This window comes from Cervus elaphus, chromosome 18, assembly GCF_910594005.1.
Source record: "Cervus elaphus chromosome 18, mCerEla1.1, whole genome shotgun sequence".
Taxonomy (NCBI): domain Eukaryota; kingdom Metazoa; phylum Chordata; class Mammalia; order Artiodactyla; family Cervidae; genus Cervus; species Cervus elaphus.
Window position 1 is genome coordinate 16,568,165 of NC_057832.1, and position 14,703 is coordinate 16,582,867.

General features: G+C 44.3%; 1 protein-coding gene across 4 annotated transcripts in view; it reads right to left on the minus strand.

Annotated features, from left to right (window-relative positions):
- Nucleotides 1-2,441: 2,441 nt before the first annotated feature.
- The window catches only part of VWC2 (von Willebrand factor C domain containing 2), a 126,159-nt gene continuing 113,897 nt past the window's right edge, over nt 2,442-14,703 (minus strand). For all 4 annotated transcript variants that reach the window (XM_043873328.1, XM_043873327.1, XM_043873330.1 and 1 more), the window contains exon 4: nt 2,442-2,952. In XM_043873328.1, coding sequence (XP_043729263.1) covers nt 2,801-2,952 — 152 coding nt within the window. In that variant the 3' untranslated portion in view covers nt 2,442-2,800. The remainder of the gene's footprint in view (nt 2,953-14,703) is intronic.

Genomic DNA, 14,703 nt, shown 5'->3' on the forward strand with positions numbered 1-14,703 from the left:
TGCTATGTCAAAACCACCATATTTTGGAATCAGTAACTTTAACTCATTCTGTCCCCTATTCATAATGCAGGTTTTGAGGTCATTACATTTATTGAATAGAGCAGTTTCATTGTTAGAAATCTCAGCAAAGTGATCTATGGAGAAGAAAGGTAGAAACCAAATCTCCCCCTGATGTGTGGATGTGAAAGTCTAAACCAACACCATGAAATAAAGAACCCAAGAGTTACGTTTCTCTTGGACCACAGTGCACGTAGTAACATTCTGTATTGTGTCTATGCTGTGTCATTAATCCACGTCCTGCCCTGTGTTTGGTGATACGTCATCCTTATGTGGAAAGAGGAGGGGGGTTAGTTTACTGAGATAACCGCCCTAGGACTCCGACTCTGAGAAGCCCTCCTGGGACCAGGATGGGTCACACGACTTTAGACAGTGTCCCGGGAGGAGATCAGGTTCACTCTCTCTGTGCAACCCAATAGCAGGTTACCTGAAGTTCTCACTGAGCTTACTGCCCCCTGGGGAGGGGTGACATCACCAAGGGAAGCAGGGGGACTCTGGGCCCCCGGGTGGAGTCTCTAGTGGGGAGCAGAGGGGCTTCTTATGTGCTGAGACAACCCTCCTGACCCACTTCCCAGGGGGCTGGGCCGTTTGTTGGCAGAATCATACCTTTGTATAACCTTGTCCCATAAAATGTTTCCCTGGGATGATGGAGAGATGGCTGATGTCTAGTGGCCTTTAACACCAAAAATTAAATTTTGGAAAGCTGATCATACCTGAGATTGTCTAGGTGGCACTTCCCCTGAGGATTTTCATGGAAAGCAGTGTGCAGAGCCCATCAGGCCCAAGATAAAAACGAAATATAAGCATTTGTAAATTTCCAGAGGATTCAGTTAGCAGTGGCTTTGCAGTTTACTAAGGTCCACATGGGTCAATTTTTTAGTGATGACAAAAACATTAAATTTGCTTGACTATTACTCATACTTTAATGACTGAATGATTTCTTTGTATGGAATGAAGCCTCTTTGCCTCTGCTGACCTCTAGCACAGCCCCCACCACAGCGCACAGTCATTTCTTATTACTGTTAGACCAGAGGCCAAAAGTCTGTGAAGGCAGGAGACCATGATTTATTCCTTTTTTGTGGTCACAATTAATTTGTACTTAATGGATGCTTACTTTAAATTTTGGAATAAATGTATGGGACAAAAAGCTTTAAAGATGTCGAAGAGTGACCATAATTCTGCCTTTTCTCCATAAACCTATTAATCTCTGACTACCTTTCTCATCAGTGTGCCAAGTGTTGGTGTGCTCGATAAGGGCAGAAGTATTCTCTAACACACACTGATCAGATCAGCCGGGACTGGCAGTGGCTTCTTTTAGCCACATGAAGAGAAGTGGAGTCAATTTGGAAGGACATGTAACTCCAGGAACATTGCACGTGACCGTCAGTGCTATTTTAGCATATTCAACAACTGCTTTCTCACTTGGCTCTTGCGGAGTCATGAACACAGGGCTCTCACTGAGGACTGGAATGTGGCAATCGTGGAGGAGAAAGGATCAGTCCCAAGAGACCCACGAGTCCATGGACAGCTGGGTTGTCTGTACTGCATGTAGATGGAAGGCATAGACTTGTTCCGGGGCTCGGTTTCCCTTACTGCTCCTCTGAGAAACAAGGGTCCCCCTATTTGCTTTCTTCAGCATGAGGCGCCAATAATGCAAACTCTCCAGCCTATTCTGTTCCTCAGTTTATGGCATTATGTAAAGTCATTCTTAGAAGAAAAGTAAGTTACGTGAACGGACGTATTTGTGTGCATCTACCCATGGCCCATGGTGTGAGAGCTTTGAATGAACAGAAAAATGTTGTATTAGTTACCTTTGTACCTGCATCTCCCAAATGACTGAGCATGGAGATAATAAAAGCAGAAAGTTACAAGAAGGAAGTATTACAATTTGTGTGAATTAGACCAGATCCTTCCCCTGATGGCTCAGAGGTAAAGCCTCTGCCTGCAATTTGGGAGACCCGGATTTGATCTCTGGGGCAGGAAGATCTCCTGGAGAAGGTAATGGCAACCCACTCCAGCACTCTTGCCTGGAAAATTCCGTGGCTGCAATCCATGGGGTCACAGAGTCAGACACAACTGAGCGACTTCACTTTCACTTTCTAAGGATCAACACTACATACCTCTCTGTAATGAAACAGAATTTGGACAGGATCCCACCTGAAACCATCACAACATTGTTAATCAGCTATACTGAGTACAGTGTAAAATATACAGTGTAAAATAAAAAGTTAAATAATTTGGATAGGATCTTAGGAAAAACCCATCCTCTTATCTCATGATCCATTCATGGGTGCACTATTCTCAAGATTCGAAGGAAAATCTGACCACAAATAACCTCGCGTGATGGAATCAAGACTGAAAAAGAAACGCAGGTACACAGCTCGGACAGTTGACAACACAGCATTTTTAATCTGTATCTATAGAAAACATGTATAGAAGCTCTCTAATAGAGGGATTATAGAAATACATTTCATATATAATAGTGGACTTCAGTGTACTTACTGTGAAAATAGCACATTTATTTAGAGACGGGTTTTTTTTTTTTTTTTGCTCTAAGTTCTTGTGGATGTTTTGAAATACGTCCAGTTCTTTCTTTTGCAGTCTTTGTGACCCAGAAAAGCAAAAGGACCGACGGTTCCTCACGGTTCCTCGTGGAAAGTGTCGCCCGTTCGGCCGGCGTTTCCGAGTGGCGCAGCAGGCCCAGGCTGGGCAAGGCGTCTAGCAGACGCGAGGCGTGCGGGCCCTACATCTGGCGACATTCGTGTCTGGTGCACATGGCCTGGCGCTCGATTCTCCAGGTGCCCTCCTCGTAGGTGCAGTGACAGATGGTACACTCGTCCGTCTTCACCTCTCTGCCGGCAGGGATGACCGCCGTCTCCGCAAAGCAGTTCGGGCCTGCAAGGAAGAAACAGGCTATACTGGTGTATGACACGTGTGCCCAAGTGCACCACAGATTTAACTCGGGACTTGGCTCTCCCCCACAGCTTGTATCCACTCTCTTTCAGGACCGACAGTGAAAAAGTTACCGTTTCAGCCTGGGAACTGCTCCCACTTTTTTCCTGAAATGCAAGCCATGCTGTTGAAAAGTTTTATGAGTGACAATCCTGTGATTTTCATCGATAGACTGTTCCGTTCTGGGGCCAAATCTGCAATCGCTTGATTGAATTAATTCCAAGTCATCAAAGAAAAACTTGATTAATTGGGACTTTCAGAGAACCAGGCTTTTTAGGAGAGAGCAGAAACAAGCAAATTGCTCAAAGCAAACTAAACTCAGTGTTACCGCCACACCTCTTAGAGCAGGTTTCAAAGGTCAGCGGATGGAACAGCGGCCTGGAGGACTCCAGAAATCCTGATTGCCCGTCCCACCCCCAGGACTTCTGACTCTCAGGTTTGGGCTGGGGCCATGGAACCCGCTTGGATAACAAGTCCCAGGTGATGCTGTTGCTGGTCTGGGGCCGCATTTTGAGAAGCCCCAGCTTAGCTGAGACCAAGGGTCCATTGTCAGTAGCCTTTCTTGAGAACTAAGGACCCTTCAACTCTCAATCCACACCCCGTACCAGCTTCTCTACCAACAGAGGTGCCATGTGCATTTTACTCCATGTAAAATCCAGGACACAAAGAGATGGGTATTGGGGAGATTTCCAGTGTGAATTATTTCCAGTGGAGCAAATGGTTTCTATGTTACGGTTCACACCCCCAGCTCAGAGGGGAACAACTGTGCAGACTCCAGACCTTCTTAAATGAAGACTTGGGCCCTCACTGCAGCCTGAAGAGATGCCCTGACCCTGAATTTCAGGCCAGGCTCTCATGCTCATCCTCCCGTCCTTTGCTTCTAAAGTCTCTGACCGTGTGCTCACACCGAAGCACGTTCAATGCCACTTTTCAAGTCATCAAAAAAAAACACTGCAAAATTAAAAAAGATAAACTACTCCACTAACTCCAGGATAAAAACTGGCCTTTTTATAATTCTGGTCAGAATAATTCTAAGCAGAATAACTCATGCTTCAGTGGCTGCAGTCACTGTAGGACTCTGGATCTTTCTTTGTCAATGATTTGCAACCACTGCAGTCTTTATATTCAATTGTCCCAAATTCAGCTGGTGAGAGAGGCCAGAACGTCAGGCTGCTCTGCTCCCATGTCCTTTGACTAACCCCGTCAGCAGCTCTCAGCCTCCTCCATGTCTGCACCGACATGTTTCAGCTCACCTCAGCTCACCTCAGCCTCTTCTCTGAGGGGCCTGGAGTCCTTTGGTAGAAAGGAATATTGAGGATCCGAGACCTGATTATTGCAAGCGCCTGATATTACTGTGGTGACACGGCTCCCAGCCCCTCTCAGTGGGCACACACACACACACACACACACATACAGGTTTTAAATTGTGAGTTTACGTTGTTAGAATTCAAAATCCTTTCTTCTTAGATTTTATATATGTATATCTTTTCTCTTACAATGAAACACTTCAAATTTAACATATTTATTTGAGTGATTCCATTAACTCTTTGCTTAATTGTACTTAGATTTTAAATTATCTACCTTCTCTTGCACTGAGACTCTTGTTTATTAAAACCATAAACATGTTGGGACTTCCCTGGCAGTCCAGTGGTTAAGACTCCCCACTTCCACTGCAGGGGATGCCAGTTCAATCCCTGGTCAGGGAACTAAGATCTCACAAGCCGCATGGCCAAAATAATAATAATAATAATAATAATAATACACATTCATCTATCTCACAGTTACGTAAAAGTTTTAAAATGACACCATAAGTGTTATTCCTAGTAAACAAAAATTTTTTTTTATAGTTCTTACAGTCAATGTATTTTATTCAGAAGTTGCTCAGTCTTCGCTCTGTGTGGTCCCAGGGACAGTGATGTGTGGAGTGAGGTCCCTCAGTTTCACTGTATCCTCCCTCCAATCCTCCTTCCTCCTCGGCCACCTGCTGCCCCGGCCACTGCAGTAACCACTTTTACTGGTTCTAATTTATCCCCTAGTGTAACTTGTTTTTTAAAAGAGTAAACAAATCATTCATCTTTCTTTCACAAAAGATAACATTCTCCTAACTACGTATTTGGCTTTTTCACTTCTAATTTGTCTCAGGGGGGTCACTGCGTCTGTACACAGAGCTCATGTGAAGCAGCGGCCCTGTGTCCCCCACACACATGGTCAGTGGGGACTTGGAGACCGCCCCCCCCCCCCGCCCCGTCAAGTATAGAAAATGCTTCAATGTGGAGTGTGTTTGTTATCATTTGTTTCAGGCAAGGAAGAGATATGGTAAAGCCAGGCTCACAAGAAACTGCCGATAGCCTCCTAGTAAAATCTGTATTCATGAGGAAAAGCAAAATCCCACATAAATAACCAAGTGTTCAAAAAGGAAGATTAGGGGAATTCCCTGGCAGTCTAGTGGTTAAGAGCCAGCTCTTTCACTGCCGTGGGCCTGAGTTCAATCCCTGGTCAGGGAACTGAGATCCCGTAAGCGAAACGGCGAGGCCAAAAAGCAGTACTTGAAGCACATAATCTGAGAAGTGGGGTGTAGCAGCTCACACTGTCTCACATAGGAAAGTCTTTGCTTGGAAGCTTTCAAAATACTTAGATATAAAGTCATCTCTCTATTGTTGATTGATGAATAGTGAGAAGAAACCCAGATTTTCGGCCGCACTGAGACTCAACTCTGGATAAAATTCAGGGCAAAGGTGCTACAAGCATCTGGACCATCAGAGGTTTATCTCCCAGGCCTGCAATTAAAAAAGAGTAATTATTACATTTTTGACCATTGTTTCATGTGGATTATGTCCTATAACCCCTTCCCAGCACCTTGCAGAACCATCCGTGTTGGTATGGGCACCACGAGGGGATGGTTTTGTCCAACACGGCAAGATTGACAGGAGGGGAGAGGGATTTGTGTTCCAACTTGGTGCATTTTGTTCAAAAGTCACTTAACTCTTGTCTCTGTGTGGTTGTATCAGTGACACAGAGTTAGGCTGTATATATGTTGACCCCTGAAGAATTTACAAAATAAACTTTATATAATATATATATATATAATTTATTCTATATATAATTTATATACATATATTATATATATATATTTTATGGGCTTCCAAGGTGGCTCAGATAGATTATATAGTTATATAAATATAGATTTATATATAGAGATATACAGATAGATTTATATATGTATATTTTTCTGTATATATCTCTATACGTCTATATAAAATATATATGTTTATATATATATGTATGCATATATGGTGGCGCTTTAGTCACTAACTCTTGTCCGACTCTTGCAACCCTTGTTCTGTACCTGGCCAGACTCCTCTGTCCATGGGATTTCCCCGGCAGGAACACTGGAGTGGGTTTCCATTTCCTTCTCCAGGGAACTTCCAGACCAGAAGTTGGCATCCAGGTCTCCTGCACTGCAGGTAGATTCTTTACTGACTGAGCTATGAGGGGAGTCCCATATATGTATAGATTGATAGATGTACTCACACATATACCAAAGGAACGGACAGGTACAATGGGTGTGTACACGTCTGTGTCATTTTATCACAGGTGTAGTTCTGTGTGACTGCCACCAGAACCAAGACAGAACTGTTTCATCACCTTAAACTCAGAGTCGGAAACCCAAGTTAGGTTTTCATCAAGCACAAGTTTCGTTTTCCTACCGGGCACTGATTCCCACAGAGGTCTCTGCTCCGCTGAGTTGTGACGTTGCATATCTGTCTCTGTATGTCTGCAATTTTAGGGGGATTCGTTTGCTTTGTGATCTTACTTTTCTGATGGATCTAAAAAATATCACTGATGTTTCAGTTTGTTGAGCTTCTCATTTGTGTTTAGGAAGAAAAGGTGACTGGAAATCCTATAGATTGATTTTTGAGCCCACTTTGCATTCCTGGAAAAAACAATCCCATGTGGTCATAGCATAAAATTCATTTTATATATTGTTGCATCTGACTTGCTAATATTTTGTTGAGAAATTGTGTTAGCACATATTTATTAAAGATACTGCTTTGTACTTTTTAAAAATATTGTTTGTGTTGAGTTTTGGTATCAGGATAATACTGACTTCATAGAATGAGATGGGATGTATTTCCTCTTCTTCTATTGATGGAAGGCATGATGGAAGTAATATTAATTCTTTAAATGTTTGGTATTTTTCTCCAGTGAAAACAGTAGGACCTGGAGTTTTGAGGGGAGTTTTAAAATTATGAATTCAATTTCTTTAATAGCTTTACACAGATTTAAAAAATCAGTTGCTCAATAGTGTTGCTCTTTGCAACCCCATGGACTCTAGCCCGCCAGGCTCCCCTGTCCATGGAATTCTCCAGGCAAGAATACTGGAGTGGGTAGCCATTCCCTTCTCCAGGGGATCTTCCTGACCCAGAGATTGAATCTGGGTCTCCTGTGTTGCAGGCAGGTTCTTTACCGTCTGAGCCACCAGGGAATCACCCTTCATACAGATTATCTGTGTCAGATTCAGTACTTGAGGGAGCTCATATTTTCCAAGGAGTTGGTTCATAACTTCTAAATTGTTAATGTGTGCAGAACTGTTGTTAGTGTTCCTTTATTATTCTTTTAATTTCTGTGAGAAACATCTCCTGTTTTATTCCTAATCTTAGTAATTTGCATCTTCTCTAATTTTTTTCCCTATGTCTTGCTAGGTGTTTATCAGTTTTATTGATCTTAGAAAACCAGCTTTTTATTTCATTAATTTTCAAAACTGATGTTCGGTTTTGCTATCTTTTTGTTCTTATCTTTACTGTGTTATTCTTTCTATTACTTTTAGTTAGTCTACTTTACTTTTTCTAGTTTCTTGAGTTGGTGGCTTATATTATCAATTTGAGAATTTTCCTCTTTTCAAGTGTAAGTTTTACTTCCATAAATTTCCCTTTCAATTCTACTGTAGCTGTGGTCTCATAAGTTTTGATGTGTAGTTGTTGTCTTTTCATTTTCATGGAACACTTACTTTAATATTATAGACTTGTAGCCTGAGAACCACTAAGAGACTTGAGAAAAAATACCACATATGAGAATTTGATGAACTAAAATAGGAGTCACTGAAGAGAACCGTGACATACAAAAGCAGATTCTGGTCACCGCAGTTATTCAGTGTCAAATAAACCTTCATTAGAGAGTAGGGAATAGAGAAAAATAGTTTTTAATCTTGACCAACTAATCTAACTATGATATCTAACTTTCTTATTTATATGGTACTTTAGAAGAAATATGAAGCATGCTGAGTTTTATAAATATGGAAATGAGATACCATTAGTCCAAGTCACATGACTCATAACTAATTACTAATACATTAAATTCTGTTGATCTGGCCTGGCTAGTATTCAAGGACCCTCAGGCTAAAAATGGCTAATGTCAGAATGAACACATCATATAATGTTTTCTTGCTGAAGAACAGTTGTGCAAGTAGGTAGCTGATGGGCACTGCTGATCTGAACTTTTCTGTGTCCTTCTGACTTCAGAGCAGGGAGGTCATGGTGGGGGGGGCGGCTGTTGTTGACATCGCCGGGACCCCATTAATACGGGCACCCCTTCGCTGTGACTGACACACAGTGTCAGGCCCAGCGCAGGACTCGAGGTGCCAGTGGAGCACTGAAAGACAAGGAGGTCTCTCCCCCGTTACGGGCCCAAATCAGATCTCCCGAAAAGGAGCCTGTGTTGAGGCCCCAGCTCTGTCCTGGTTACCAGTGTGAGTAAAAAGGTGTGGCCGCCATATCCTTACACAAAGGATGCTGCAGCCATCCAGCCATCACATTACAACCACCCAGACGTGAGCCCCGAGGGCACCCAGCATGGAGACAGCAAGCCCGCCATCTAGCCCTCATCCAGTGCTAACCCCCCAAGATGGACCCCGAGGAGACTCAGGCTGAGAAAGCCCAGGACACTGGCCCCGGGGAGCTAAGGTGTAGATCAAAGGAATGATTTCAGTGAGCCCAGACCCTGCATCTTCCCACAAACAGAAAAATGCTGAATCCCTTAACTTGAGATGTCTGGTTTTCCTTAATTAACAGTAATCTTTTGATGTTCTGACCACCTTGTCTCTGTTGCAAAAATTCCTATATATTCTGGTTCCTCTCTTACCTCTTCTGAGCAGTCCCTCAGATTACCCTGAGAGGCTGATTCCTGGGCTTAAGTCTTCAGTTTTGTCCATGAAACAAAACATCATTCTCAACTTCTAGGTTGTTCCCCCCACCCCCCCCAGTAAACACCAGTACAACCCAGCCCAAGATAGGTGCATTCACTGAACTAACAATAAACTAGGCTGAGACTCACGCATTTCAAACCCAGCCTGGAGGGCTGACACCTGTAATTAAGCGCTCCTCCTGGCTGCTCCTGTGTCTCCTGCAGAGCTGCCTGTCACATGCCCCTGCTCCCCATGCACCCCTTGCTGTCCCTGGCGGGGAGCTCCTGGGAGCCAGAGCCACGACCACCTTCGAGTTGCATCCCAGGGTCCAGCACGGCACCTACACAGAGCCAGAGCTCGGGACAGCTACACCTGAGTGACAGCTTTAGAATTAAGTAATGAATTGACACAAGAAAAATAAAACTCCTGTGGCTATGTTGATGGCTAAGCTGCCAATGGTGTAGATTTTACAAGGAGTGGAGAGTCACGGGAAGACAGGATGTTAATGAAGAAGGGCCCAAATGGGTACCTGGGGGCACCTCCTCCTCCTCAGAGACTGAACACTGAGGAAGAGAAACCCGGGCAGCTGGCCTTGTGTATGTTTCAGGTGACTTTAGATATGTCAACTAAAACAATGCACAGTCTAAAAGTTGCAATTATGTTTCATCTGGCACCCTTTTGAGGACTGTAGCCCGGGAAGCAGCCTCTGAGTGAACTCCAATGGTCTATTCTGAAGAGGTAAAGGAGCAGCCAGGAGACATGGGAATTTTTGCTGAAAAAAAATATATAGTTGAACATCAAAAGATTGTGCTAATCACAAAATCCAAACATCACAAGTTAGTGATCTTAGCACTTTTATGTGTATGGGAAGATGCAAGAGTCTGGGCTCATTGAAAGCATCCCTTTGATGTGCATCTTCGCTATCTAGGGCCATCATCCTGGTTTGCTCCATCCTGAATCCACCCAGAGGGTACATGTCAGGGGTTGGCGGGGGGGGCAGCTACAGTGGCCGATGCCTTGGTGGCCCCAAATTTGTTGTTTACTGGAATGGCAGGTGTCTATTTTTTGTCCACAGATATGTTAATAGTATTTGGAAAAGGACTATTTCCTGGAGTTGCCATTTCTTCCATTCTTCATGATGCTACTGAGGCTTCTATTTTGAAGGTTAAACTTGATGATGTGCCATCGTATTGAATAAAGCTGCGCCTAACTACCAGAGTAAGATGATGAATCAATTAAACAGCCTGGCCACAGCACCTGTGTTTCCTCAAGTAGGTGAATGTTTGCAGCTTGTGTGTGGGATCTGAGGGAAGCAGGAAGAGGCAGAGGATTCTGTCAGAATCTGGGACCTCAGCCAGTAGACTGGTCCTTGAAGGAGGAGGTCCCAGGACCTGGGGACCCAGAGCCATCACAGGAGAGGCAACCAGGAGGCGGCTGCAGGCTGGTGGCCCAGATGGAATCTGAGGATGCTCACAGGCATCCCTTTGGATCCTGCTTGCACCCCAAGAGTGGATAGTGAACCCCAGGAGCTCAAGGCCCCCTTGTCAGCTTTCCACAGTGACCAATAAAACTGTATTGGAAGAAATGGTGTAAATTGGAAATAAATGAAAACAATTAGCATAACCTCTAAATATTCTATCTGAAGTCAGTAAGCCTTAGAAGGCCTTTGGCAATGGCAAATGGGCACCCTGTGGTCATCACTCACATGTAGGATTCTGAACTAGGAGGGCCAGCTGGCATATTAGGTTATACCAGAAACTTTGCAGAGAAAGAGATGTTTTGCAAAAGAAAGTCAGATATGCAATCTGAATTCAAATCTCTTGATTTCTCTAAGTTTCAATGTTCCCATCTGTGTGTTGAGGGAGTCTGAACAAAAGATCTCCAGAATCTAATATTTGTAGTGTGAACATTCTTCACCTTAATTTTTCCACCTTGCAGTTAATACTCAGGCATCTCTTGTAAAAAAAACAGAGAGTAAACAAATAAGAAATGGAATATTTCCTGTCATATCAGTAAACAAAGATGTCACAGTCACCAGAATTCCAGCCACCACAGACGGTGGCTGGTGAGCCCTGAGGAAACTCAGGAAGGAAGGGATGCCTGCCCTCTAGCCGCCATCAGACCGCAGCCACTCCCTATGGTGAGCCCTGAGGAAACAGTCTGTGGAAACACAGGACACTGGCCCCAGATAGCTGAGGTGCATACCAAAGGAATGATTTCAGTGAGCTCAGACTCTTGCATCCTCCCACAGATAGAAAAATGCTAAATTCCTTTACTTGGGATATCTGATTTTCTTTAATTCACAATAATCTTTTGACATTCACACTACCTGTCCTTTGCTGCAAAACTTCTATATAACCTTGCTTCTCCCCTTGCCTCCTCAGAACAGTTCTCTCAGGCTCACTTGACATGCTATCTCCCAGGCTTAAAGTCCTAAAAATTCTCACTGGATAGAACATAACTCAACTTTTAGGCTGTGTGTACTTTTTCAGTCAACACTATCCTACAGGGCTCATTATCTTCTCCTTACTCATTTGGGAATTGTTAGTGTTGAATGAAAAAAAATGCACAACCTAAAAGTTGAGAATTATCTTGTATTTGGTGGACAACACTGAAGACGTCAGCCTAGGACACAGCCTGTCAGGTGACTGAGGCTCAGAAGAGGCAGCGGGTGGTGGGGCAGGATATACAGGGGTTTTTGCAACAAGACCAGGGAGTTGGAACATCAAAAGATTACTATTAATTAAAGAAAACTGGATATCCCAGGTTAAGGAATTCAGTGCTTTTCTACCAAGGGAAAGATGCAAGAGTCTGGGCTTGCTGAAGTCATCCCTTTGATCTGCACCTCAGCTCTCTGGGGCTGGCGTCCTATGCTCTCTCATCCTGAGTCCCCTCAGGAGGCACCGAGGTTGGGGAGCAGCAGTGGCTGGGGGCTTGCCAGCAGGCAGGCAGCCTGTTTGTTGCCATCCCGAGTGCCCTCAGGCCTCGCCTTCGGGGAGCTGGAATGTGATGATGGCTTGATGACTGCAGCATCCTTTGCTTGGCAGCGACATTTTTCATTCACACCATGACAGAGTGTATGAAAAACTCTCCCACTGAGATCAACTCTAAGGTTTGGATAAAATATACATGCATTTTAAAAAAATGGTTTGAAGATATCAGACAGCAAAGGACTTGGAGGTCTAGCCATCAGAGAAAAGGCGGGTTCACTGAACTGAACTCCACACTCACAGCCCCAGTGCTCAGGGTGTTTACAGGATCTGGAGCAGAGACGCATGTCTGCTGAAAACGGAGCTCAAGCCTTCTGACTGAGCTGGGAGATGGGAGTTAGCATTGGAGCTGCCAGGACAGCTGGGATCTGAGAGGGAGGCTGTATCTGAGAAGAGGGAATCACAAAAAAGTGAGGAATTTTCTTCCAGGCATTTACAGACTGCAGAGCTGTGATGTGCCAGGCAAGACAAGCAGAACCCAAGCAGAAAGCAGTGGCTGGGTGGCTGGAGCCTGTAGAGACCCACCAGGACTGCAGTGCTCAGGAGGGAGGGTGGAGGAGCCCTGACAAACAGCAGGGGTTTTCAACCAGGACTTCAGACAGGCTGTGCCCTAGGATGGGGCGGGGGAGGTGCCGGGAAAGACATGCCTGAACAAAGCCTCACACCCGTCCACAGCCAGATCACTGCGCCCTCCTGTATTCTGTCGGCCCAGAGGCTTCATGCGGAGCCTGCACAATGTCACTTTCACAGTATCTGTCATTTAATTAAAAATAGCCGGGTAAGCCAAGAAATAATCCCAAGCCAAGAGACACGCAAAATAGGAAATGAGACAGGTGACTATTACACAAGGGTTTTTTGAAGGCGGGGATTTTTGAGATCTGCCATCATTTTTAAGTAATAGATTAACGTGATCCAGAAAACAGAAGAAAAGTTGGAGAATTTCACTGAGAACTGACTATACTGAAAAAGTTGAAACTGCAAGTTCAGTTCAGTTCAGTTCAATCACTCAGTTGTGTTCAACCCTTTGCGACCCTATGAACCACAGCATGCCAGGCCTCCCTGTCCATCACCAACACTCGGAGTCCACCCAAACCCATGTCCATTGAGCTGGTGATGCCATCCAACCATCTCATCCTCTGTCATCCCCTTCTCCTCCTGCCCCCAATCCCTCCCAGCATCAGGGTCTTTTCCAATGGATCAGCTCTTCGCATCAGGTGGCCAATGTATTGAAGTTTCAGCTTCAACATCAGTCATTCCAATGAACACCCAGGACTGATTTCCTTTAGGATGGACTGGTTGGATCTCCCTGCAGTCCAAGGGATTCTCAAGAGTCTTCTCCAACACCACAGTTCAAAAACATCAATTCTTCTGCTTTCTTTATAGTCTAAATCTCACATCCATACATGACCACTGGAAAAACCATAGCCTTGACTAGATAGACCTTTGTTGGCAAAGTAATGTCTTTGCTTTTTAATATGCTGTCTAGGTGCAATAACTGAATTCAGTAGAGGGTTTGCTAAAAAGATGAGGCAGAGCAGAAAAGTGTATCATTGACCTAGAAGCCTGGGCTCCCAGCAATACCTGTGAAGTGAATGTGGTGAGATCAGAAATGTGAGGACAGCCCCCTGGGATGCGCCAGCAGCCACAAAAGATACCTGTACTGTGAAGGCCTGGTCTTGCAGTTCCACATGCGGACGGCAGTAGAGTTGGCTGGTCCATGCAGCCCATCCATCCAGGCATGATGAGATTCTGAGCACCCCCAAGGTGGTTCCTGCATTGGGTGGACCCCCACCACCATCACCATATTGGGCTTCTCCAAAGGCCTGGAGGATCTCGATTTTGAATGGTAAGCTGTGCAATCAGTAATAATGTTATGAATTAGAAAAAAAAATCTACACTCATAATGGTATAAAATGTATTGGAACCAGAGTTTTCCTCACCTTGTTTTACACATAAATTGATATCTGAAAAAGAACTGGATTTCGGAAACCATTGAGCAGCTAAGGAACAGCCACAGAACTAACCACGTGGATCAAGACTAAGTTATTATGAACAAGGAAGGAAAAGGAAACCAAGGGCTGTCTCTGTGTCACATGAGCCAGGATTCAGCCTAAGGAGGGAAAAGCTGAAAGCAGATCTAGTGATGGTCTGGAAGACATTTAGCAGGTGGCTCTCAGATACAAAACTAGAAGGAAAGAAGACCCGGGAAATAGAAGCACCATTTATTTACATGTTCACCACGGCCACCCTGGAGCTACAAACATGTGACTCTGGATGGAGCCGCAGACTTGGACACAGATGTGACCGACCATGTGGGCACAAAACCCAGGCTGTTCCGGTCAGAGAACAGTGCCATTAACATGACAGTTATTTGATAATTCTAGTCAATTCTATGGAAAGACAGATCTTATGGCACACAGAACAGAACATTACGAGACATTTTTAGGAAACCCAGACATATTCCACTTCATTGAGAGTTTAATAAAAGTTACAGCTGTACAAAGCATTCTCCTATAACTTTAA